Source organism: Diuraphis noxia, unplaced genomic scaffold, assembly GCF_037042655.1.
Source record: "Diuraphis noxia isolate RWA-SAM2 unplaced genomic scaffold, SU_Dnox_SAM2 contig0004, whole genome shotgun sequence".
Classification (NCBI taxonomy): domain Eukaryota; kingdom Metazoa; phylum Arthropoda; class Insecta; order Hemiptera; family Aphididae; genus Diuraphis; species Diuraphis noxia.
This window is the reverse complement of record NW_028301714.1, coordinates 66,496,104-66,522,338: the sequence shown is the minus strand read 5'-3', so window position 1 is coordinate 66,522,338 and position 26,235 is coordinate 66,496,104. Positions and strand designations below refer to the sequence as shown.

Below are 26,235 nucleotides of genomic sequence, written 5' to 3'. Positions count from 1 at the left end.
GTGATGAGATTTCGTTTAAAAGATAATACATAAACATAACATTGTCATTTAATTATTATATAGATAGAGTATGAGATCAGTGAATCGTGATTATAATAATTGAGTTACTTATTAACTCAATTATATTATATTTAATATTTAATATTATATAATTTATTATATAATTATATTATATAATTTAATATTATGGCGGGAAATGGGAATATTTTAATACTGTAGTACCAATTAACAACCACCAAGAGCGTTAGTAGTAGTTCACTTTTTCGTTTGTTAGATAAGAACTCTCGTATACCGCCTTCTAACATTGCGTAGTATTATAGCCCGATGTGCAACCATTCCGTGCTTAGAACTTAGGCACAGACTATATGAAAACAGATAGATCACTCCGAATGTAAACAAAAACTATGAATATTATCACCGCGACGAAATCAGTATGACCACAATACAGGCATAAAATTTCGTAAAAAATGTCCCGATTCATACCTGGCGCCAACATTGAAATTTGTATTATAACTACCCTCTCTATCCTTGCATTCTTTATGTTCAGGTACCCTGACCTTTTACAGTTTTACATCCCTTAGGTTAACTTGGCATCTAGTTGCTGTGTGTGATTTCCATGTGACTTACTAGTTGATCATTGACCAAGTGTGTTTGTCTTATAATTTTTCTTTTGACATACTTTTTGATATTGTTAAAAAATTTAAAAATGGACAGTAAAAAAACTGGAATGCGTTGCTCAGTACAATTTTGCAAAAGTAAAGCAAGTGATATGAATGTAAGTTTTTTCCAATACCCAAAAGACGATCGTCTACCATTATGGATCAGAAATTGTGGTACAGAAAATCTATCTGAAAATCTATTAAAAAAAAAATAGTTATAAAGTATGTGGCAATCACTTTGAAAATTCAATGTTTTTGAATTCTACAACCAAAAATCGACTAGTTTTTAATGCTATTCCAACAATGTTTAATGGTAAGTAAATAATAATTATTGAAACATGTTCAAAAATATTTCAATAATTTCAAAAACTAATTTTAATCTATATAAACTAATAATTGATTTAATTAAATTTTTAGATGAAATAATGTTTGAAAGATCAAAATCGGATAAATTACAATCGACAACACAAGTAGATCCACAATATTTTGATAATAGTTCAAAAGATCATTAACACCCTATTCGCTGATAAAACACCTTTTAAATTTAATAAAACGTTTCCTCTCTCTATTGGGCAAGTTGATTATAGAAATTTAGAAATTCCTGAACAAAATGCATTCATTTATGTTTGTGGATATATAATGAGTAAGTGTCTAATCAAACATTCATGTGAAATATGTTTAGAGTATGCAAAAACACAAAAAAATTTAGATCCTTCATTTTTGTGATGTTTTTTTAAAGCGTATGAAAATGCTGAAAAATCAACATTTGGGAATTTAAACATGCCCCATGAAAATTTTTACAATTACATTTATAATTTAGAAACTGAATTTATAAATAGTTTTCCTGTTGTATCAGTTGATGTAGGAGTAGGTGGTAAACTTAAAATGAAAATGCTTAATATTGATTTTGAACACCCATGTCCCAATTTTGATAAGGATTACCTACTTAATTTTTTTTTGCGTTTTAGAATTTATGCTTCAATTAAATTTTTAAATAGAAATTTAGTATCTGAAAAAAAAATTAAAAATAGAAAGTTAGCAATTTTATAGCATTTGTGAAACAATATTTTGTGATTTTACTAATTTTATGATAATTGTTATGTATTGTAATTTAATAAATACCTTATTTTATTAGAATTGAATATGCACTATTTGAATTGTATGGTAGGTACTTCATTTGTTTTATTTATGTTTGAATACCTGTAATAAATTATAAATTAAACATTAATTAATTATGTTTATATAATTTGTATAATATTTGTCTGTATATTGTAAATAAAACTTATTTAAGTTATGAAGAAAATAATGTTTTTTGTAATCATATAGATTACATATACATTGTATATTATATGTAATTTTTATGTTTTAATATGTACTTACCGGATACCTTTGTTCTTACAGAGCATAGAAAACATCCAAATATTGAAATCAATATTCTTCTCATGACATATGAAGTATGATACCATCATTGTGTTACAGTTTACACTTTTACAGTACTAGCTAATGTATTGTAACATGTAGGTAACTTTAAATAGTAATTATGTTTATAACGTAATGAAATCTGGGTGAATACTTAGACCAAAAAATCGTTAGACGTAAAATTAAAAGCACAGACTACGAACTTGTGTTAAACTTAATTAATGATAACTATCGCCTTTTACAGTTTCTCGTGTCAATATGTCATTAACTTACTAATCACTAGCCACTTGGAAATAATAGGTCCTAATGAGTAATTACTAAGTAGATCTATTTTTTCGTACTAAATTACTAATTAGGATAAGATATTAATAATTAAGATGATTAGTAAATGGAAGTACTAACAAATGTCAAATATACAATAATATTGTAAAACATCTGAACAATATTTTAGATAAATGCATGTAGCTACACTGATTAGGTCGCCGCCAATCAGAAAATCTTATTTTTTTTCCCATTGTTTTCGGCCGAGTGAGCTATCTGTTTTCATATAGTCTGTGACTTAGGTATTACCACGGACCACGGCTTAAGATAGAATGGTTGCACAACGAGTCATTATTTTGTGATCACCAATTGTTCTTATCAGAAATCTGTTAAAAGTTACGTTACACCGCTATCTAGTTGCTTACATATACATCATCAAAATTCTATTCTTATTTTATATTGTGGTATTCAAAAAGTACTAATTAGTAATTTACAAATTTTATGGATAATCCGATAAATGATAATCCTTTAATGTTTCAAACTCATCAAATTATGAAATAAAAATTATTTCATCAATAATAATAAGGTGCTTATAGTGGCTTCACATATGTAATAAAACATTATATCCCAAAACAAATAAACACTAATTTAAAATTTACTATTTGGTAAATAGCAATTTGTGTAATAGCCTCTATACAATTTATACATATTAGTAAAAGATATAATATCTATCAGCAAATTGTAATTGCTATTTACTAAAATATCCACTGGGTCCACTGCGGGTTCTGAAGTTTCTGGTTCACACAATTTTAATGGGATTGCTCCCTTTCTTAATTTGTGTTTTTTTAAGCATATCGATAAATTAAAATAATACCTACAGACTACAACATATTTTAACACATAGGTACATAGTGTATTGAATAATATCATATCATTCATAATACAACAAATTCTTATTGTATGTAGCTCAATAAAGAAGTAAACTTATGGTGTACTTATTAAGTCCTTCACCAGACTCCCATGTGCTAATAATATCACATTCTTTAAAATGTGAGGCGCACACTCTAAAACTTTTTTTTAATTTAATACCTAGACCATCCTCCCAAAGTTTTTATATTTCGTCCTCTTTAGAAACGCCAAAAAGAGTTTTGGACGCACAATGAGACTCATGAATTGCACAATAATTAGGCATAATGACCAAAAAGGCAATAAACGTAATTGAATATTCACAAAACCAATTATCAAACACAGACTACAGTGATGAGATTTCGTTTAAAAGATAATACATAAACATAACATTGTCATTTAATTATTATATAGATAGAGTATGAGATCAGTGAATCGTGATTATAATAATTGAGTTACTTATTAACTCAATTATATTATATTTATTATTGAAAATGCAATAATTTAATATTATAGCGGGAAATGGGAATATTTTAATACTGTAGTACCAATTAACAACCACCAAGAGCGTTAGTAGTAGTTCACTTTTTCGTTTGTTAGATAAGAACTCTCGTATACCGCCTTCTAACATTGCGTAGTATAGCCCGATGTGCGACCATTCTATCTTAAGCCGTGCCACGGACTAAGATATACAGCTTGCTGGACTGGAAACGAAGACCTTATCAGTAGTCCTAAAATGTTTTCAAAAGGTACAATGTGATTACCTAGCGCTATCTATGTGACTATGTACAGAAAAATCAGTTGCCTTATAATAAGTAAACATATTAAATTATTAACATAATATATTATTTTGTTCACGCTGTTATTTTAACAATAATATTAGCTTATCCCTTATTAGTTATTTTGTACGTATTATAAATATTAATGTGTATCTTAGTCCGTGGGTATTACACATAACCCGTACAGTATCTATATCCGTGATTATCACTTACCAGTTATCATCAGTGGTTATATCACTATATTTGATTTTCGGTAAAACTTTTCTATTTGTCTACTTGGTGCAATCTTGCAAAAATTGTTGTAATTATTAATAATTGTAATGATATTGATATAGTTATACTAGTTATAGTCTGTAATACATTCACAGCGGCTATTATTTATTGGTGATGCCGTGAAGAAGAATAAAAAATAATAAAAGTATAATTAGAGATTTTAATCATACCTATGTATTATATTATTATGTTAATACTTTATAATGAATAACTAATCAATTAATACTTATACATAAAATATACTATATAATACTATAGTTTTATTTGCAATAAATAATTGGTTTATTATTATTGCTGATTTGACTGAATGTTACATTATACATTTATTATAGACAAAATAGTTTAATTTTATTAAAATTCATTTATAATCTAATACAGTTTCATATTCTAAATATTGTCTCTTGAAGAATATACATATTATAAATTTTAATACTTGATAATTAACTTAGGTTTTGCTAATATTTTATCATATTAATAAACAATAATATTTTGATCATAGGTAATTGTTAATAATCTAAGCATTTAAGAAAATGAGGCGATTTACACATTTAATTAATGTAGTACCATTATTGCTAAAGTAAGTAACTATATATACATATTAATTTATTTAGAGGAAATATTGAACATGAATTACATTTTATAAGTTAATAATGTAAACATCCGTTGAGAAGTTAACAATAATAATTACAATTTTAAATATTAACTTCATATTTAGAATTTATTTCATTTTTTTATTTTTAGTTACAGTTATTCTCAGTTATAAATTACTTTTTAAAATTATTTTTTTTATAAACTAATAGTTATGTAGTTTATGTTATATAACCAATTATTCATAGGTATCTGATAAAGACAAGTTAAAAGTGGATGCATGTTTTTTTTTCTTTAGTCATTTTACAGTATACTTTTCCACTGTTAATTATATTTTAATGAATTATCGGTCAGACTTAAGTAATATTGTTGACCAATTTTATTAAAAACAATAAACCTAATAAAGCATAACATTTATTAGTTGAATTCTTGATAGTTTAGTCCACTTGACTTAATTTATAACTTTTCTTATTAAAAATTAAAATATGGGAACTTTTTCATTATTCCCAAGAAACCATGATATTTGACTGACAAGATAGTAAAGTCTTTCAGAATTATGCTTGTAGAGTTAAAGATAGCATTTTATTTATAAAATATATTACTTTTTAGTCTCAATACTGTTTTGATGTCCTAATTTTTAAACTATGAATTGATTTAGAATGAAACAAACAACATAACAGAATTGCATAGCATAAATCTTCTAATATAAATGTATAATTGTTGATTTGAATTCAAATAATCAACTGAATGTCTAGTTTAGCTAAATCAAAATTAGCAAGACTACAATATCCATTTAAATCATAATTAGTATAATGAATAATTATGTAGCATTTAGATTATTTAAACTATTTATATTCAATGTATCTTTGTCTTCAAATGATATACTTTACTTGTAGAGCTCAAAAACCAATTGGGACATGTTCCAAACTGTTTCCTAATGTGAGACATCAACCTTTTTTAATACCAACTCGTTCTATGTTCATACAAACTCAAGATACTCCTAATCCAAACAGCCTTAAGTTTTTACCAGGTGTTCAAGTAAGCCTTAAGCATAATATGTGCCACCAAAATAATCTGTTATTAAGTATGAAATAAAAATGTTTTTACGAATACAGGTTTTGGAAAAAGGTCATACAATGGATTTTCCTAATGCATCAGCAGCATACTGTAGTCCTTTAGCTAAAGTTTTGTTTCGTGTTGAAGGGGTAAAAAGTGTCTTTTTCGGTTCAGATTATATTACTTTAACGAAAGCAGATGATGATATAGAATGGATGGTTATTAAACCAGAAATATATGCCACCATTATGGATTTTTTTGCTAGTGGTCTACCTATATTAACTGATGCCAAACCAACTAGTGATACTCGTGAGTGAATTTATGATTAAAATTTTAAATTCATTAATAATTTTTCAATTAATATCCTCGTAATTTTTATACAAATTGTTTTTTTTAAGAAATTCATGAAGATGATAATGAAACTGTGATGATGATTAAAGAACTTCTTGATACCAGAATCAGACCAACTGTACAAGAAGATGGTGGTGATATCCTTTTTATAGTAAAACTTCTTTGTTAAGATTACTAATTATTTGAAAATGGACCACTAGTATATGCATGTTAACAAAAAAAAATGTATATATAAAAGTTAATTTCCTAATCTTATGATTCAGTAAGTTCTTTAAAAGAAAAAAAAATGATTTCATCTGATTTGGCATATAATAGATATTCGTCTTAAACTTAAACACATTGGTCACTATCAAACTAAAATATCAAAGATTGTGAGTCAGCCATACTAGAATTCTCTTCAGTATCTCCTAATTGTAATATGTTATCAGTGGCGCACACGTAGGGTACCAAGTGGTGCAATTGCACTGGTTTCTCGTAGGTCCCGCAGGGCCTACATACATTCGCGGGCCCCACTCTGCAGGTCTCTTGATTAGACACTATAAATACATAACATCTGGTCCATCTGAATATTTAGATCGTTGAATAAAGCGTAAAGAGTTGGTAGTGCCAAATATGCAAACAAATAAATTTGGGGGCCCTATAGTTATAACTGCACTGGTTCGTGGAAAACCTGTGGGCGCCACTGTATGTTATTGTTCATCATTAGCCCATATGTTATTTTGTAATTGTTGTTTATGATCCATATTTTATGTATAAACATAATAATATCATAGTACCTATATTATCAGTTGCAACTGATTTTTAAGTTTTTATAAATTAATTTTTATGTATTTAGGGATATGATGCAGGAATTGTCAAGTTGAAATTACAAGGATCTTGTACTAGCTGTCCAAGTTCTGTAGTTACTCTAAAAAGTGGTGTTCAAAACATGCTTCAATTTTATATACCTGAGGTAAATATGCAAAAAATATTTAATTTTAATTTTAATGTTTAAACCTATATTAAGGCATAACCTATTTTAGTATTATTTTCATATTGATATGGTATATTATTATTAGTTATTAATTTGTGGGTTTGTAACAACATACCAAATCAGAGTACATAGTTTAAAATTAAACTCAATATTTTATTGTGTCTAGTAAATAATATCATATTATGCAATGGTAAAAAGATTCAACTATATACAAGGTGTAATAGATAGTAGATAGAACTGACTTTTGTTCAAATTAATATTTTTTTTTGTTTATTAAGTCGCCTATCACTACACGTATAATACATTTTTTTTATGTTTATTTTTTTATATCTAAAATAAAAAAAAATTTTAATTTAATAAAAAACTGTTTGGATAAATTTAAAATAGCCTATTTGTGAATCTGATTCTAAAAATAATTTTGATGGTGAAAACATTAATCTATGTTAAGAAGTTTATTTTTTAGAATTTTTTTTGAAATTCAATATTTTTTAAAAATATATTTTTGTATTTGTTATTATTTTGAATAGGTATAAGAAATAATTGTAATCAAATATAATAAAAATAATTCATAATTCATAAATTTTCCATCATTCATTATGATTAATGGTTAGTAAAATAAAATGCAAAAGAATAATATAAAATTTATAAAATGATTAAAAAAATATCACTATTACTTGTTAGATTTAAATTGTATGCAGAAGTATTTTATAATTAATATAATATGCCTGTAAAAATTGATATGCCAGTGTTATGGCTTAAATCACATTCCAGAATCGAGAAATATAAAATAATAAATATATTCAATCAATTAGGTTTTAAACAGTTAGACAATCAAGTAATGACAATTTCATATTTTCCATAATTTTTGTTTACAATTTCAACATGATTATCAAAATGGTACCTGGTGAGATCAGGTTGCATCCTAGTATACTTTGTTATTTTTTCACTGGTAACATACAAATTATAATTTATAACATCTTATAGTTAGAGCAATAAGGAAATCACCACAATGTATAGAATATTTATTATGTTGAAGGTGATAGCTGTCGAACAAGTCGAAGATGAAATTGAAATACGGACAAAAGCCGAATTTGAAAAATTTGAAAAGAAGTTGGAAGAAAATGATGAAAAGGGACAAAAATAATCCAGTTAAATCTTAGATATTTATTAATAAACATTTTCATGAAGTTTTGTATAGAATATAGATGTAATATAACAAGACTACATTATCAAAACATCTACAGTGCAGAGTGGTTTCCATAGTATATTTTTTTACTAATCAATAAATGTTTTATTGGATAATTATATAGTTTTGGTAAAATGTTTTGTTTAAATAATTAAATAATAGTTAATAATAATTGTTGTAAAATAAAAGATTAAAATAAAACAATAAACTTAAGCACTATAGAAACGACGTGCTACTAATATACTAATGAGTGCAATAATTAAATATATAAGGTACATTCCAATATCTGAGCATAATGCATCTCTTAAAAAGTTTGGAGAAATATTATTTACTACTGGTTCTTCATTGATTGTTTCAAATTCCTGTTTTTGTTGGTCAGGCGGTTTGCAGACTTTTTCCGCTTCTTCTCCCTGGTGATAAATAGAGATAATATATTTTATAATTTATTTTATATTTTTATAAATATTGTTAATGGGTGTAAACCCTGTAACAAAAGATAGAAACATTGCAATTGATACAAATAAAATGTAAATTATTATAATACAAACACAATACAATTGATACATAACAAAAAATATATTTAAAAAATAAAAATTAAACCAAGATATATTGTGATTTACCTAATATGCAATAAACCTTTTTTGTTTTAAAAAAGTTAATTTTTATAATTACCTTAAATGTTACACTTTTTATGAGTTCAGTTTCTTCTTTTGTCAATGGTTTTGCTTTATTATTAGCTAATAAATTAGATATCTGACCACAACTGTCACAAATCCAACTCTGAGACCTAATTAAAACATATTTTCTGTATTGTAAAGAATTTTATATTAAAGTTTTCTTTTCTTATAAATAGCAATAATTTACTTTTTAGCCAAACTTAATCGTTCTTCAGGAGTATATTCAAGTGCTCCCAATGAACCTCGGCTATTAGTTGGCATAAATGCTATCAATGCTAATAGAGCTGTTCTAATTGACCATGATGGTTGCCAAGTTTCCGGATGATGACTAGAAATGCTTAAGCATATTTTTTTGTTAGTTTCCCATCGACCATTTGGCTACACAAATAATAATATAATGTAAAATTATGATTAAATTACACTAGTCACTACATACAGTTAATAATATTATATTTGGTGGCTTCATTGGATATTCAGTTGGTAATAATATACGACCATGATAAATACCACCATCAAAATCTGATGCCTGAGGACCGCGCATAGTAAAGTGCCATTCAAATAAATTATCTTCTAATGGATGAGCACTGTATTCATCTGTTGGCTCTGACAACTCTTTTGCTTCTCTCATTAAACGCTTCACAGCTGTAATAATAATAAAAAAAATATATCTTTAAGTATTAATAAATATTAACATGTGCATTTTTTACATCAACCACTACAACTGTATAATAGACATACTATATCAGGATATTTATTATTTATACAAAAAAAAAAAAAAACAGAATAATAAAGATGATCAAAATATAAATATTATATATTAACTTAAAAGAATGACCATGAGCATGAGGGAAATAACAATTTAATTGGTGTAGCTAAAGTGAAACGTTAAATGGTTAAAAATTAAAATCATCGCATTCAACAGCAAAATCAAATATATTTAGAGACTGTTTTCAGTTGTACTACCAATGTACTCACATAATTACCCCATGAAGAATATTTAAAAATTAAAATTAAAAATAATCAAAGGCATATTGACTCGGCTAAGCTAAAAACAATACATCATATTACTTGACGGAAGACAAGAGAAATATTTCATATCTACTTAATGGTTTATTTAATTCAGAACTCAGCTTACAATATTATATATGAAATTTAATGGAAATATAGGTACTCAATATTATAATTAATATTAGATTCTGAGTATGGAACAGTTTGTAAAACATGAATTAGGTATACTTCAATGTAATAAATTTTAATTTTAATTTTGAATTAGGCTTGGTGAAGTTAATTTTTGGAAATCACATTAAAATTTGAGGATGTTTTCACTCAACTTATAGAAAAGTTTAGGAACTTGTTTGTCTAATAGTAATCTATAAGATAAATGTGTTTTGCAATGATTGATAGTTTAGCTTTTTTAGCATTAAATAAAGTACAACAGGGTATGTAGTATTTAACAAACATATCAAATGATGTAAATCATCTATTAACTTATTTTGAGACTCATTATGTGAATGGCGCTTTGATATAAAATCAGTAAAAACTAGGTTTATAAAAGAAGTTAACTCAAAATTAAAATATACTTAATTACCTGGTCCTATATGAACGTATTGTCAAATACCAAATATTCACAATAACATTTATTAAAATATTTTTAATCGATTATCTTTTTACAATAAACAATTATATAAATAAAAATATTGTATTCATATTTTATTCAATTAGATGGATAGTTTTTGGGGAATAATAGTTTTATAAAAACGAATTATGAGGGTTCAAACAATTGATATCGTAATTATTATTTGCTACATTAAATATGTGATTTACTTACCTGTACTTTTACTGTTGTATTGAGGTTCCATGGTCTTATAATCGAATAAGTATATTTTTCACTTTTAATTTATTATTTCACTTATATCTTGTTCAATGCAATTACAAAATAATATTTTATAACTTGCAAAATATTAGTTACGTGTATATTTTTCCAATATTATTATTTATTAGACATGACAAAATGATAATAGAATAACTTGTCATGGATATCTGTGTATATTTTAATTAACAATATTTATTGCCCTACTTATCACTAAGGTTTGATAAATACCATCATAATTCCATAGAACAATATTATTTATAGTGCTCTTTTTATATTTATATATATAACAATGATAAGAATTTATCACGGGACCCAACCACCCAACTACTACAACTTACTGTACCCATTCCTAAAACAACAACAAATGACAAGTGCTATTACAAAAATTTAAATCATTATCAACAATATCAACTTTTAATCAAAATTTAAACATTTAAAAATAATTATTAGATGTAGAATACTAGAAAGTAGATTGTAAGTTATACATAATTTACTAAGTTTTTATGATTTTCTAAAAACAATACTTACTGACCACATTTTTTTTGAATAAAAAAAATATATATTAATCATTATTAGGTTTAATTGCTTTGATTTATTTTATTATTTATGAATTGCTTTATTATTATATTTAAGCCATGTGAATAATTATTAATTTGTATATTCCAAATGTATTTGTGGAAAGCAAAATGAGCAATAATGTGATTGATATACACATGATTAACAATAAAGGATTTATTTGGAATGTTAATGGTAAGAGTGTTTAATTTATATACTGAAAAATTTGGTATTCATAATTTAGTAGACTAATAGTAGTAAAATTCATCATTAGTTTTAATGAGTAAGTGAGGAGAGAGTTGAATTATTTTCTTATAATACATACTTATTTTACCAAAAATAGGTTGTATGTTATCCTAAATTCTGATTAATGTTAAATATTAGTAGCAATCGACTACAGTTCCATTTAAATAAATTTAATGTTATAGCTGCTTTGTTTGATATTTTTAACAAAACTTCTTAACAATGAAATTGATTCTTTGAAATTTTTTTCTAAGTTTCCACTTACCAGCCGATGTGAATACATTTTCAATTCTGTGATTTTTTTTTCTAAAACTACTTATAATATTCCCTTTTTTATTAACAATTTTAAAATTAGCTCTCAAGTTAAAATGATTACTGTTACATTATATGAATCTATTATTGTTTCATCAGACTTTGGTTTTTAAAGTTATAAATGTATAATATAAAGTACGCATTTTAAGGTTTTTTCATGTGTGAGCGCAATAAATATATACATTTTAAGCTTTTTGAGTAAATTCAATTACTGACCCAAGTTATTAAATTTATTTATTTATTTTATAGATTGGTACATGTTACGGACAACTCATCGCATGTTGGGAAGTTTAATTGGAACTTTGCCATCCATGCCACGCCAAGAAGATCAAAATGGTCTTCCTTGCCTTTTATTACCTGAAGAAGTTCGATTACTAGTTGAAAATTGTATAGGCCGTACTGTTGAGTATCCATCATTTATTTCTTTAAATATTAAAGATACACCTAAAGTCAATCCATTTGAAACATCACCAAATGTTGTGATACATCTTGGTTAGATTTATTGTTTATATTTTAATTTTCTCTACTAATTAAAGTATCTTATTTTTTTATAGATGAAATATGTTCAAACGTAATTGAAGTACCATTACCTGCATTTATGAATGACTTAGAAAGGATTAGGTATAAAGTTTTTAAGGATCTGTGGTCAAAAGGATTTTATCTAACTTGTGGTTTGAAGTTTGGAGGTGATTTTTTGGTCTATGAAGGTTAGATAAATCAACTTAGATAATTTTTAATACATTTTGATTTAATTTTTTGTCATATCATTATAGGTGATCCTTTGGCTTATCATGCTAAGTATATAGTTAACTGTAGAGATTTGGACAAGCAAATAATGGTTTCACGGAGTAGAGTTAGTTCAATTACGAATAAAAAAATGGTGTTAGCAAAAGATGATGGAAACTCTATAAAGTATTTAATTTATCATTTAAATGATACATCTCAGAATAATGATAAAATTAATTACACTTTTTAATATATGTAAAAAAATGTCTTTCATGTTTAATAAAAAATAAATAATTTATGTATTCAAGACTATTAATAACAACCGTTACTTGTGGCTTCTATCCTATTACACTTACAACCTGTCCAGTGTTTAAGATCCTAAGTAATGTATGTGCAAAAAATTAGTACCTATTGGACAAAATCTGTTTATATTTATATGTGCCATTTGGATTTAGGCAACCAGACTAAACATATCTTTATTAAAGCCAACTAATAATATCCATGTATTCTTTGTATTTTGCTTCAGTTGAAATATTCTTAATTGCTTTTTGCTAAAATAGTAGATTATTTGATCATACAAACCTCAAATGTATAATTTAGGCCTTTCCCTCAATGCTCTAATATTTAATAGCTATTACTCAATTTTATTATTCTAGGTGTAACTGTATTATATGACAAATTATTATACAATAGAGAAAATTAAGTATAATATTCAATTATAACTATAGCAACCTAACCTTGCCTAATTTTATCTATTGTATATCTGGCAATTCAAAACAAATTAAATTATTATTTTTTTTTAACATAAACTTTTCAAAGGAGAGTAGAGGGGATCCTAAAGGCTATAATTATTCTTATATAAGGTGATTCACCATACACTTGGTAATTTACAATAAAAAGGGGGAGGGTTTTCATTTGAAAAAAGAACAGGACACTCCATAAGTAGTACATAAAACAGATTTCGTAAATCGCTCAGTATAATTAAATAAGCATATAAGTTAATGATTATTGTTATAGTAAAATAGAAATCAGTTACACATTTTTATTAAAAGTCATAAGAATAAAATCTAATGTCAATGAATAACTAAAAAAAACTCAGTTGTGAGATAAACGTACAATTTCGTCATATTAAAAATTTAAATGTCTATAAAAACTACACTTCCGATTTTTAGAATTTAGTTTATGATAAGCGTTTAAATAAACAAAGTATCAAGCTATATCTATGGAAATGTACAACTTAAAAAGTTAAAAAAAATTTTCTCAATATGTCGAATTGCGTGAACATAATATGAAATTATGAACTTCATAAGCTTTTAGCCTATTAAACAATTCGCACCTATATATTCTTGACTTTTAAATTTTCACATTTTTTAAACGAGCATAAAAATTAAAACAAATTGTTATTTCACAATGCAAAACCACGGTATAGAACAACTTGATCATTCATACCATAGAACAGTTCATACCGTGGTGTAGAATCTTATATCCTTAGATCATATACAATATAATGTAATGTATATGATCTAAGATTATATCAATTGTTTATCAGATATCAGCTACAGAGTAAAGTTAACCACAGAATCTGATATATAAACATAAATATATGTTTATATATATCCTGTGGAGTTAACAGATAATATTGTTTATTATCTTTACCTAATTATCTATAGCCGTGCCTATATCTTAACCTCAGTTTGTTATCAGATTAAAACACATGCTGAATTTAATTTTTCAAATAAATAAATTTACTTGTTTTGTTTTTTTCATCAAGTTTTCTTGATTGATTTTGTCTTAATATGTTATATGAAATCTAATTATTAGTTACTCAATTACTTATATACGTAGGAATGTAATAGAATTGTATTGTTTCATTTTAATCATGTATAGGTTATTTATGTTTCGGTCTCAAATAAAAAATGGATTTCCTCAAATAGTTTTAATTGAAAAGCCTCATTTACTGAAAATAGCAAATTTTTCTAATATTCCAGGTGAGATTTATTTAATTTTTTTGAATAGGTTACTAAAACTGTATTAATGCTTTCATTTTTTATTATACAGAAAGTATTCAAACTAAAACTTTGATAAAGACTAAACAATTCAAAAGAAACGCTAAACGATTTTCAGAAGTAGTACAAGGTTAGTGTTTATTATAATTTATTTAGTATATCTTCAAGTTAGCTTAAGATAAATAAAAATTAATTTTATTGCTTTATATAGTCAACACATTTTTGTATGCACACACAAAATTTATTTTAGCCTAGTTTTTAGTTCTTAGTTACTTTTATGAGATTCCAAGGTTCATTATAATCATTTTTTTTTCAATTTAAATATTGTAGTTACTTTAATTTACTTACGGTTAAATTTTATTTTCATAAGAGCAGAATGCTTATAGTTATTAACAAATACATTTCACTATTCCTGAATATGTTTATTATCAACATAATAAAAGCAGCTATTTATAAATTTCAACTGTTATTTACTTGCTATTCAATTTAAGATTGAATACTATAATAATTTATTTGAAATGTTTTAATAGTGTATATAATTTTTTTTTTAAGTTACCAGTAGTGTTGCCAGTCAATCTAAAGTTAAAGTAAAACATTTAAAACCTAACCAAGTGCAAAAAATGGTTGCCTGTAAAAAACCATTGGCTATGTTTCCTAAAACAGCAAAAACAAATGATTGTTCTGATAAACTTTCCATAAAAACTATATCTAATATTAAAAATAATAGCCTTAAAGAAGAGCTGTTAGATGATATAGATGAAATGAATGAAGATCAAATGAATTTGCTTAAAGATACTGAATTTTTACAAACAATAACAATGACAGAGAATGACATCGGAAATAAAATTGATTCTGACCATTTTGAAGGATTACAAGACATTTACAATAGTATTGAACTACCAAAAAGCCAAGATAAATTGTAAGAAACCTTCATAATTATTTTTTCATCATATATTTTAAATAAGTTTAAATAAAAATTTAAATAAATAATTTTTATGTTTTAAAGATCAAAAAGAGAACGTAATCGAAATATTGCTGTTAAGAATAAACTTGAGCTAAAAGAAGCTATTAAGCAACTCAATATTAAAGGCCGGGAAAAAAGTCTCAATCAAACACTTCTTGCATATATAGATTTATGCGTAAATTTACATAATAAAATAAAATAAAATATAATATATATATACATATTATATTATAAGTATCTTGGTTTCTAAATTTCTTAATTGTTTTAGGTATGTTGTGGATTTCTTAATAGAGGGTTGGCAGCCTTAAATCATTATTGTTACAAAAGTGTTTCAAATAAGGTGTCTCTAAAAATAACTGATATTCGTATTTTTACTTGTTTAATGCATGGTTTTTCAAGCAAGGTAAATATATGGTTTATAATTATAAATATACATTAACATATATACATAATGATGTAATATATTTAATGTTAGTTCTTACATTTGGTTAATTTCTATATACATTTAATAAATAATATCCGATATCATGGTCTGATAAATATTTTTTAATCTGCATTTAATTAAGATCAGGTATTGATAATAACTCTCATTCAAGTAATGTAATTATTATAATGAGTAATCTATGAATTCATAATTAATGGGAGTATTCTTTTTTAAACCTCAGTATATTAAGATTTTTAAATATTATGTGTATAAATGAACAAGAAATTAATTTTTAGAAATGAAAATATAACTTCTTGATAGTACAAATTTTCCAATATTATTGAGTCGTTCCAATTCTAATATATTGTTAACATAAATAAAATAGGTTTAATAATAATGTATAACTTATACTCATAATATATAACTGTTTTAATCAAAAATCTATTTCTAAATAATATTTTCAGGGAAACTATGAAAAATTGAAGGAAATTTGGTCATTATTAGAACTATCACAAATAAAACCAAATATTCAAGCATATGCAGCTGCATTTGAATGTTTGGTTATTAAAAAAGAATTATCCTCATCAGATTTATTACAAGAATTATCTAAAAAATTTTTGTCTGATGTAAGGAATCTCTAATATGTATAATAAACAACATATTTTCTGAATACATTATCTTTTGTTTTAGGGGTTTACGTTTAATAATTTATTTGAAGATTGTTCATATATTGGAAGTCAACGAGAACACGTCTTAAAAGCTGTAAAATTACTAGATCCTTCATTTGAACCACATATCAGTATTGAAAATATTTACTATTCTTGCCCTCTTTTAGATCATTTAAATTCACAAAAAGTAATAATATAACTTAACTAAACTTTAGTTTGAAGTCATATTTATATAATATGTATCATTTAATGTTTAGTCAAAGTTTAAATGTCCTGCTGAAGGTCTCCTAAACGAAAAGAATATTCTTGAATGTGCTCAGAAACAACTTGAATCAGAAATGTCTACTATTGTAAAAGTACAATCGGTTGACAATTGTTCCACGCCATCTCAAAAAGTATTAAATTATGTAAGTATTTAAATACACTATCCATAATAGTATTTTCTGCTTAAAATCAAACATTCAAAGATGCGATCATTATCATATCAAAATGTAATAATTTGATTAATACTAACTAAATATTAAAGGAACCTAAAAAATTTAGTTAGGTATTTATTTTTGGATTCTTTTTCTAACTTGTATATTTAATGTTTTTAAATCATAGCTCAAATATACTAGGTTATTGCAATATTACTCTCCCTTTCATGTTATGAAATTAAAATGCACAGAGGTTAAAGTGGGGAAAAATTCCAGAGGGGACTGATGTCTCCATAAAGTTTTAAGCGTTCCATATATAATTTTAGGTATAATGTCTAGTGTATAAAATCCTAATTTGTTAAAGGGGACGCTTTTTAACCGCCGTCAGAGGTAAGGGGACTGAGTCCTCCTGCGTCCCCCTCCACTTTAACCCCCGAAAATGCATCATTATTATTTAAACCCTGGACAGTATTGTTTTACTGCCATTTAATTTTGTTAGTGTTTGAGATCCTAGCAAATTCAATAGAATTCTATATTTTGTACTTCAATATATGTACAACATTTTTTAGAGTTGCAGTGCTCTGTACTAAACAAATTGTATTTTTCAAACGTGGTATATTACTACACAAACAGATAATTGCGATATTTTATTGTTAAAACCATTTTTTTTACTTTTCATATTTACCAATTACCATATAATCTACAATTTTATGTTCATAATTTGAAAATATGTTCTCCGCGGATTATTTTTCCCTCAAAATGCCTGGGCTTATATTAAAAACCAAATATAATGGTGTAGTTTTAAAATCAAATATTTGTTTTCGTGATTTTATTGTGTACATCAAGGATACCCAATTTGTTTTAAATCTATCAATCCACTTTTAAGATTTTAATTAAATTAAATTTTTGTAAAAATGTTGGTTGTTGTCATTTTGTCACCAACTTGCACCTGTTTCATAAATGAATAACTTTGTATTGAATATATAATAATTGTAATAAAATATGTTTGTAGAGAAAGAAATTAGAAGATTTACAAGAAAAATGGAAAGAAACTATAAGGAACGCTATTACACGTGAATTGGAAAGCATTCGTGCTCAACATAATTGTTTAAAATCTTATCGAAATGTAAATATATATCCTTATTTAAGAGTTTTAAACACAGAACAATATGTTGATATAATTATACAAGAAGTACGTAAACTAGCTGAAGGGTCCGAAACATTTAGTCCAACAGTAAATTTACTATATCGAAATTTGGCTAATCAAGTTAGATTAAGGTATTATATTATTGAAAAGTTTAATAAAGTAAAATATTTAACTTTAATCATGTTATATTCACTTATTAGGTACCAAATTAAGTACAAAAAGAATACAAAAATTTTAGAAAAGATCAAAGCAGTTTATAGCGATTATTGTTCATGGTATATAAATAGTGAAAAATGTGATAGTCAAAATACGAGACAACAATGGCAACAATTAGTTCACAAATACAAAGCAATAGGAGCAGATATTGTAAGTTTTAATTATTTTAGATTTTTGTATATTTTTTTTATTATTTAGCTTTTACTATTACTGTTGGTTTTAGGAACAAGATGACAAACAATGGCCTTCTACGGTATTAAACAGCGTTGGGAAATTTTTGTACAATATTATTATTAAAGATGTAAAAATTGATGTTAATATCATGAAAGACAATATAGAAGAGGAGTAAATTATTGTTTATTATTAAAATTTGTATCTTTAATTACCTTAAATAAATAACTTTATTTAATTTTCAGGCATTTATTACCAGCATTTTATACAGTTTTTCGTGGACAATGTCAGCATGTGAAACAAGAAATTAAACCACATCCTGTACTGTCAAAACTTTATCATTTATCTGAACCTAGTGACTTAATATTTGATGTAACAATGATTCCTATGTTGAGTCCACCAGTTCCTTGGACTTCAATCAATTGTGGAGGATATATTGCTGCTAAAGCAGATCTAATTAGGTAAACTAATTTATTAAGAGGACGCTACATCCGCATGTGTTGTCTCCGTCTTACAAGTGCGTAACATTGCAAAAACTGTTTAGCACGGGAAAGAACCGAGAAGGCTACAGTTATAACTAAGAAACAAAATTTTCACCACATAATAAGGAGAACATTTACTGTGCAACGTTGTTTTCAATTTTTCGATATCACAAATAGAAAAAAAGTTCTTATATTGTTTCAAAATTCATTAATTTTGCGTTTTTCAAAATCGAATAACTTTTATTTCAGTTCTAATATCAAAAAAATAAAAACAACGTTGCATAGTCTAAATTCCCTTTTATCTGTGGTGAGAATTTCGTTTCTTAGTTATGATTGTAGCCTTCTCGGTTCTTTCCCCCGCATAACAGTTTTTGCAATGTTACGTACTTGTAAGACGGAGACAACACATGCGGTTGTAGCGTCCTCTTAAATTGAGAAATATTATTCTGACTTATCTTTTGGTAAATTAATTATCAATGTACATAAATATAATTTATAATTTTATGGCCTATGAAAGAGGATAAAAATAAAAATATGTCATATTTATTTTCATTTATAATATATTATATGTAAATTAAGGAACTAAACCAGGTTGGTTTATAATTTTAAAAAGTTTTTGTTTCTTTTTAAACAACTTATTACGGTTCTAATATTATTAATTAAATTTTACTTGTAACTTATACATGTTGCTTTATAATATAAAATAAATAAATGTAACTAGTAAAGTAGTGGTCATGGTTACGGAACACGGAAATTGAACTTTGACCATTATGTGCTGAGCGACAGTTTTTAGATAGTGGTTATCAAATCACTGGGAATACTATTTTATTTGTGTAATGGCTGGCATGATGGTACAATATTGAGAAGCAATTTTTACATTGGTAGGTTTGAACCAGGGATGTCCAACCTGCAGCCCGTGCTAGATTTTGATGCGGCCCTCATTTAAATTTAAAAACCATTAATTAATTTATATAAGTATAATATATAAATATAAGTAGAAAAAATGTATATATATAAATATTTCTGCTTATTATTCGCTACTGTAAAATTGTAGTGTTCTATTATAGAATATAATTTAATCATTAAATTATTAGAAAAAAGTACGTGACCCACAACAACTGCTACCCATATGATGTGGCACCATCTTCACAAAAGGTTGGACACTCCTGGTTTGAACAATAGGCTACAGGGGACAATGTTTTTTTTGTGCTTATGGATGTAGACACAAATCAAGGAACTTTATAATTTATAATTATAATTTTTTTTGTCTTATTGTGTAATTAGTAGAAATTTAAATAATCATTTAGGTTACCTCAACAAGCTATTTTACAATGGCATAGACTTGAGCAAACACCAAAACAAGAACTTTATCCAGTCTTAGATGCACTGAATCAGTTGGCTTCTATACCCTGGACTATTAATAAACCAGTAATATATTTATAAATAGTCAACAGACAATTATTATGATGTAAGAATTTAATAATAATTTTTTTAGGTTTTGGATGTAGTTCTCCAAGTATTTCGTTCAGGTGGTTCTTCAAAATTAGATATTCCAAAGCCTATATCTGCTTTTCCATCTCCACAACCGATATTACAGAGTATGAGTAAAGACGAGCGTTCTAGGTTGTATAAAGAACGGGCCATATTAAAAAGACAGAAAGCTGAAATGTTTAGTTTATGGTGTGATGCTTTATATCGGCTGTCATTAGCAAATCACGTAAATATTTGAATTTTTTTTTTTAAATTTATTTAACAATAATTTAGAAAACAATTTCAGTTTTGTGGTAAAACATTTTGGTTGCCTCATAACATGGATTTTCGAGGTCGAGTATATCCATGTCCTCCTCACTTAAATCATCTTGGCTCAGATATGGCCAGATCACTGTTGTGTTTTGCTAAAGGAGAACCGCTTGGTTCTAATGGTCTAAACTGGTTGAAAGTGAGTTTCTAATATTCATAAATGTACAGTGTTTGGAAGGACAAATTCCTTTTTATTAAAAGAACAAGGATAAAAAAAAATGCAAAACGAATTATATAGTCTGTTATTTTTGAGTTTCGATTCACATTGATATGCAAATAATTGAAATTAAAGTTATATTTATCCTATGATGTGTATTTACTATTGTATTTAATAATGGTTATTAAGTTTCAACATTAATCGTTAAAACTTATAGTCGCTATAACATTTTTTATATTTTATAGAAATTGTTGTCATTACATAACAGAAAATAGTATGGAAATTGAACAAAAAAATCATTTATGATGAGGATTAAGACTTGAGAGCAAAGTTGAATTAATGTTTAAAGTGACTGGGTTATCCCATTTTTTTTTTGGGGGGGGGGGCCTTAATTGAAAGAGTAATTTTACAATGTTTACATTAAACAATACCATTTATTAAAGTATTATAACATAAAATACAATGAATTATTACAAAACTTACAAATATGAAATAGAAATACAATTAAAAGTGTATTTAAAATATTTTTATTTTTATTTACTTGAGGTGAAAATTTTCAAAACATCATCAAAAGATAGTTTTCTAGATTTAATGTCATTCTCAACCAATATAAGTATTCTTTGATCTGTGTTGATCATAGTTCATTTACTACTGATTTAGGAACCACAAAGGAACAATGAAAGGTATAAATTCCATTTTTTTTTTTTCTTAATAAGAAACAGAAACAGAAAAAATGACATTCTTTAAAGAACATGCCAAACACTGTTAGTTCATTACTTACTATTATAAGTTCATTGAAGATTAATCATATTTTTTTAGATACATTGTGTTAATTTAACTGGACTGAAAAAAAGAAATTCTATTAAAGAAAGACTTCAATATGCAGAAGAGATACTTCCAGATATACTAAATTCTGCCCATAACCCTTTAGGAGTATGTAATTTGGACATATTTTTTTAGCAAAATATTAAAAATAGTTTGCATTATTGTTTTACCTGTAATTATTTATTTAGGGAAATATGTGGTGGGCTGAATCTGAAAATCCTTGGCAAACTTTGGCTTGTTGTATTGAAATATCTCATGCTTTACAATTAGAAAATCCAGAAAACTTTATTTCTCATTTCCCTGTTCATCAAGATGGATCATGTAATGGTTTGCAACATTATGCTGCATTAGGTAAAGATTTAGCAGGAGCAGTGAGTGTCAACTTAACTCCTTCAGATGTACCACAAGATGTGTATAGTTGTGTTGCAGCTATGGTAATAACATTTAAATTGAATATTAAGTAAATAATTAATTAGGTCATATTAAATTATTTTATTTAACTAGGTCGAAAGAGAACGATCAAAAGACGCTGCAAATGATGTAGAAATTGCAAAATATTTAGATGGATTTGTTAGACGTAAAGTAATTAAACAGACTGTAATGACAACAGTTTATGGTGTAACTAGATTTGGTGCTCGTTTACAAATTGCTAAACAATTGAAAGGTATTTTCTAAAAAATATATTTTTTATGAACTCTATAGAACATTTAATTTTTGAATATTTTTTTTTTTTTTTGTTAGATATTGATTCATTTCCTAAAGATAAAGTCTGGTCAGCTTCTACTTATTTAGTGGCAAAAACTTTTGAAAGTTTAAGAGAAATGTTCACTTCTACAAAAGAGATACAAGTAATCTTTAATTATTAATTATTTTAAATATTTATGAATTCAGTTAAAGATTTACTTAGCTATGTTTCTAACCAAGAGCTAATTTAGCTAGAACTCGAGCTGGTGTTCTAGGTTCAACGTATTTAGTTGTTTTTTAAAGCAGTATAAAACCCAGGCTACTTAGAAAAAATCCATATATTTAAGTATAGGAAATTTAGATCATAGTAATCAAATATCAAATGTCTATAAATAGATTAAAAAGCATCAAATTATTTGTATTCCATATATACAGGGCGATTTTTTTATCATGAACCACTCATTATTTCAAAAAGTATCAATGTTTTTGAAAATATTTTTTTACAAAGTTTCATGTTGTTAAAAAAACAACGTTTTTATAAAAAAATTATATTTTTTAATATTTTTTATCCTTATAATTTTTTAACTTTTTTACTTTTTTGAATGGCAACCTAGAGTTTTAATTTCATATTCCAAAGCAGAATATTTTTCTAAGTATTTTGATACGTAAAAGTCGAATATTGGACGAGTAGATTATGAGTTATAAGTATTTAAAGTTTAGATTGGCGGAGTGGAGTGGTACGGGGTTACCCCGCAAAATGTTTGTCCACTACTCCGCTTGTCAAAACTTTAAATACTTATAACTCATGAACTACTCGTCCAAAATTCGATTTTTACGTATCAAAATACTTAGAAAAATATTCTGCTTTGGAATATGAAATTAAAACTGTAGGTTGCCATTCAAAAAAGTAAAAAACTTAAAAAATTATAAGGATAAAAAATATTAAAAAATATAATTTTTTCATAAAATCATTGTTTTTTTAACAATATGAAACTTTGTAAAAAAATATTTTAAAAAACATTGATACTTTTTGAAATAATGAGTGGTTCATGATTAAAAAATCACCCTGTAGAATATGATATTAGAATAAATTAAGTATTTCAAAATAGGAAAAATTGATTTTAAGTAAAAATTGTAGTTTTCCACCAACTTTTGTTTGGAGTTTCACTATAGTTATGAACATTACTGGAAATTTTTTACTTTTGAACCCATAAAGCAGTGATTCTCAACTGGTGTATCGTGACTTATTTATGTGTGGTGTTAACCATAATGTGTGTCACCAAAAAAATTGGTTGAGAAGCACTGCCTTAAAGTATCAATAACAGATTAACTTTATTGGCTAGAATTGAAAATCAAAGCTCATTTTTCTCTTTTAATAATTATCTGTAGTACTTCAGACACAAAAAAGTGGTACACTCTTAAAATCAATACATTTATTGGAAGTACTCAAAATCTAAAATAAATATTTTTTATTTTTACATTAAAGTAATTTATGATTTAAATGTCCAACAAATATTCAATTAATTTTTTTTTAATTTAAACTGTATTACATTATTTTAGGATTGGTTTACAGAATGTGCCCGTGTAATATCACAATCATGTGGTCAAAGTGTAGAATGGATAACACCATTAGGATTACCAGTAGTCCAGCCATACAACCGTAGAAATAAAAGTCATGATTATACCAAGAAATCTAGTATGAAAATGGGAGAACATTTTATATTGGATATGTATGAGTTAGTATCTAATTAAACTATCTTAAATATAACTATAAATTACAAGTTTCATTTAAACTTCTGTTTTGTTAATATTTAATTTTAATTATTTTTGAATTGAGTTTTTACTTTATAGATAATTATATTTATCAATTATGTATAATTTGTAGTCGACCAAATGTGATGAAACAAAAAAATGCATTTCCTCCAAATTTTATCCACTCGTTAGATTCCAGTCATATGATGTTAACATCTCTTCACTGTGAACGAGTGGGTATCACATATGTATCAGTACATGACTGTTTCTGGACACATCCTAATTCTGTTGAGATTATGGGAAAAGTAATGATACAAACAAACGTATACTTTTAATGAAAAGCTTATTTATATATAATATTTTTAGATTTGTAGAGAACAGTTTGTAGCATTACATAATGAACCAATTCTAGAAAATTTATCTAATTTTATGATTAAAAAATATGAACTTCCTACTTAGTAAGTATAATAAGAGCTAAGAATAAAAAAGAATTAATATTATTAATTATTACATTTTTTTTTTTCAGTGATATAACAAATGATACTCAAGATATGTTAAATATTTTTCAACAGTTACCTAAAAAAGGAGATTTTAAACTTAATAATGTTCTAAACTCTATATACTTTTTTAGCTAAAAAGTTTTAGCTTGTTGTGATATGAGTTTTTATTTATTTTTGTTTTCTAGTCTTAAAATATATTTGTATTTTTCCAAAAGAAATGAGTTCATTATTCGTTGCTGATAATACATAAGTTTTTAGTGTAATATACACTAAAAAATACTATCAGGGGAGTGCTGATCTAGTTTGATATTTATTATACCAAAAATATGTCTACAGAGAACTGATTCAGTTCAACATTTTATGTTTTTTTCTGATTAAAAAAAATTAAGAAATTTTACGCTCGCATATTATGTTAAATTAATTTCAACTCTGAAGTATGATCTAATTAAATAATATTTGGTGCACACATATCTTAAAAATATGTATTTAGTTTAATATTTGATGCAAGCTAATTATTAATTGTACTATATTACTAAACCATTGACAAGTGCTCTGACAATGTACCCATAACGGCCATAACAAATATTGATATTTGTTTGTAATATAAAAGAACAGATGTGGACAGTCAGTTATGCGACCCAGTATTCTTTTATGAAAAACTAAAACGTATTATTAACTTGTTAAATATTCAAGGTTCCTTCTAAGGCTAGCCCATGGTGTATATGTTAAAAAGGAGTACTGCAAAAACTGCACCTTACAACTGTCTTCTAGCTTAAAAATATTTGAAAAAGTTTTTCTTGAGCGTACAGAGAAGTGGCGATCACTAGGATATGATTTTATAAGTCAATCTAAGTATAGGGGAGAGGGAAATTGCTTTAATAATGGAGGAGCTCTTGGTGCCAAACTTGATCAAATGCCTGTTCAACGTCCAAGAACTCTACTGTGCATATGAGCTTTTCTTCGAGAGAAAAAGAGATCTTATATACAATATGGTGGACAGGGCCAGCGCTAAGTATTTTGCCGCCCTGTGCAGTTAATAAAATGCCGCCCCTTTCAATACTTTTTGTCATATAATTAGTACATAGTATTATTTATTTTATACAAAATGAACAAAATTAATTATAAACTGGACTAAATTGTAGGACAATAGGAGTTCAAACGGTGAAATAAATAATCAATTTATTTA

At 25.9% G+C, this 26,235-nt stretch overlaps 4 protein-coding genes and 1 pseudogene across 8 annotated transcripts; 4 read left to right on the top strand and 1 right to left on the bottom strand.

Annotated features, from left to right (window-relative positions):
* The first annotated feature begins 706 nt into the window (after positions 1 to 706).
* Positions 707 to 1,718, top strand: LOC149056383 (uncharacterized; annotated as a pseudogene).
* A 2,438-nt stretch (positions 1,719 to 4,156) lies between these two features.
* Positions 4,157 to 8,692, top strand: LOC107171659 (NFU1 iron-sulfur cluster scaffold homolog, mitochondrial-like). Of its 3 annotated transcripts, none has more exons than XM_089225484.1 (7): positions 4,157 to 4,277; positions 4,797 to 4,874; positions 5,782 to 5,923; positions 6,001 to 6,250; positions 6,340 to 6,443; positions 7,128 to 7,244; positions 8,302 to 8,692. In XM_089225484.1, exons 2-7 carry the CDS (start codon positions 4,828 to 4,830, stop codon positions 8,407 to 8,409), a joined length of 768 nt encoding a protein of 255 aa, XP_089081610.1. In that variant the 5' UTR covers positions 4,157 to 4,277; positions 4,797 to 4,827; the 3' UTR covers positions 8,410 to 8,692. The 3 variants fall into 3 exon arrangements, with proteins under 3 accessions (XP_089081610.1, XP_089081609.1, XP_089081611.1); XM_089225483.1 differs by lacking the exon at positions 4,157 to 4,277 and adding an exon at positions 4,286 to 4,442; XM_089225485.1 differs by lacking the exons at positions 4,157 to 4,277; positions 4,797 to 4,874 and adding an exon at positions 4,291 to 4,442.
* Positions 8,415 to 11,174, bottom strand: LOC107171666 (ubiquitin-conjugating enzyme E2 J1-like). The gene is made up of 5 exons (XM_015521917.2): positions 10,957 to 11,174; positions 9,565 to 9,770; positions 9,316 to 9,506; positions 9,124 to 9,238; positions 8,415 to 8,861 (listed from the first exon to the last, which is right to left on the bottom strand). Exons 1-5 carry the CDS (start codon positions 10,985 to 10,987, stop codon positions 8,661 to 8,663), a joined length of 744 nt encoding a protein of 247 aa, XP_015377403.1. The 5' UTR covers positions 10,988 to 11,174; the 3' UTR covers positions 8,415 to 8,660.
* Positions 11,175 to 11,308: 134 nt separating this feature from the next.
* On the top strand, positions 11,309 to 13,139 carry Tsen34 (tRNA splicing endonuclease subunit 34). 2 transcript variants are annotated; one of them, XM_089225487.1, is made up of 4 exons: positions 11,309 to 11,475; positions 12,361 to 12,603; positions 12,666 to 12,818; positions 12,885 to 13,139. In XM_089225487.1, the coding sequence occupies exons 2-4, from the start codon at positions 12,369 to 12,371 to the stop codon at positions 13,085 to 13,087; spliced, it is 591 nt and encodes a 196-aa protein (XP_089081613.1). In that variant the 5' UTR covers positions 11,309 to 11,475; positions 12,361 to 12,368; the 3' UTR covers positions 13,088 to 13,139. The 2 variants fall into 2 exon arrangements, with proteins under 2 accessions (XP_089081613.1, XP_015377636.1); XM_015522150.2 differs by lacking the exon at positions 11,309 to 11,475 and adding an exon at positions 11,488 to 11,751.
* A 1,397-nt stretch (positions 13,140 to 14,536) lies between these two features.
* PolrMT (mitochondrial RNA polymerase) lies at positions 14,537 to 25,446 on the top strand. Of its 2 annotated transcripts, XM_089225481.1 has the most exons (23): positions 14,546 to 14,825; positions 14,896 to 14,973; positions 15,396 to 15,762; positions 15,850 to 15,982; positions 16,076 to 16,210; positions 16,696 to 16,857; positions 16,922 to 17,086; positions 17,157 to 17,306; positions 18,328 to 18,593; positions 18,663 to 18,828; positions 18,902 to 19,023; positions 19,095 to 19,310; positions 20,639 to 20,759; positions 20,827 to 21,048; positions 21,109 to 21,270; positions 22,108 to 22,221; positions 22,302 to 22,547; positions 22,618 to 22,777; positions 22,855 to 22,961; positions 24,358 to 24,533; positions 24,683 to 24,854; positions 24,916 to 25,007; positions 25,076 to 25,446. In XM_089225481.1, exons 1-23 carry the CDS (start codon positions 14,717 to 14,719, stop codon positions 25,182 to 25,184), a joined length of 3,750 nt encoding a protein of 1,249 aa, XP_089081607.1. In that variant the 5' UTR covers positions 14,546 to 14,716; the 3' UTR covers positions 25,185 to 25,446. The 2 variants fall into 2 exon arrangements, with proteins under 2 accessions (XP_089081608.1, XP_089081607.1); XM_089225482.1 differs by lacking the exons at positions 24,683 to 24,854; positions 24,916 to 25,007; positions 25,076 to 25,446 and having other exon boundaries at positions 14,537 to 14,825; positions 24,371 to 24,525.
* The last annotated feature ends 789 nt before the right edge of the window (positions 25,447 to 26,235 follow it).

What these genes read in the sequence shown, in the direction of transcription:
- LOC107171659 (XM_089225484.1), top strand. Translation starts at nt 4,828, where the DNA reads ATGAGGCGATTTACACATTTAATTAATGTAGTACCATTATTGCTAAA. An exon ending in CAAACCAACTAGTGATACTC is followed by an intron (nt 6,251 to 6,339) that starts GTGAGTGAATTT and finishes GTTTTTTTTAAG; the next exon opens with AAATTCATGAAGATGATAAT. An exon ending in GTGGTGATATCCTTTTTATA is followed by an intron (nt 6,444 to 7,127) that starts GTAAAACTTCTT and finishes TTATGTATTTAG; the next exon opens with GGATATGATGCAGGAATTGT.
- LOC107171666 (XM_015521917.2), bottom strand. Translation starts at nt 10,987, where the DNA reads ATGGAACCTCAATACAACAGTAAAAGTACAG. An exon ending in ATACAACAGTAAAAGTACAG is followed by an intron (nt 9,771 to 10,956) that starts GTAAGTAAATCA and finishes TTATTATTACAG; the next exon opens with CTGTGAAGCGTTTAATGAGA. An exon ending in CGATTAAGTTTGGCTAAAAA is followed by an intron (nt 9,239 to 9,315) that starts GTAAATTATTGC and finishes TGTTTTAATTAG; the next exon opens with GTCTCAGAGTTGGATTTGTG.
- Tsen34 (XM_015522150.2), top strand. Translation starts at nt 11,688, where the DNA reads ATGAGCAATAATGTGATTGATATACACATGATTAACAATAAAGGATTT. An exon ending in AAATGTTGTGATACATCTTG is followed by an intron (nt 12,604 to 12,665) that starts GTTAGATTTATT and finishes ATTTTTTTATAG; the next exon opens with ATGAAATATGTTCAAACGTA. An exon ending in TGATTTTTTGGTCTATGAAG is followed by an intron (nt 12,819 to 12,884) that starts GTTAGATAAATC and finishes ATATCATTATAG; the next exon opens with GTGATCCTTTGGCTTATCAT.
- PolrMT (XM_089225481.1), top strand. Translation starts at nt 14,717, where the DNA reads ATGTATAGGTTATTTATGTTTCGGTCTCAAATAAAAAATGGATTTCCT. An exon ending in ATTTTCAGAAGTAGTACAAG is followed by an intron (nt 14,974 to 15,395) that starts GTTAGTGTTTAT and finishes TTTTTTTTTAAG; the next exon opens with TTACCAGTAGTGTTGCCAGT. An exon ending in GCTAAAGCAGATCTAATTAG is followed by an intron (nt 19,311 to 20,638) that starts GTAAACTAATTT and finishes ATAATCATTTAG; the next exon opens with GTTACCTCAACAAGCTATTT.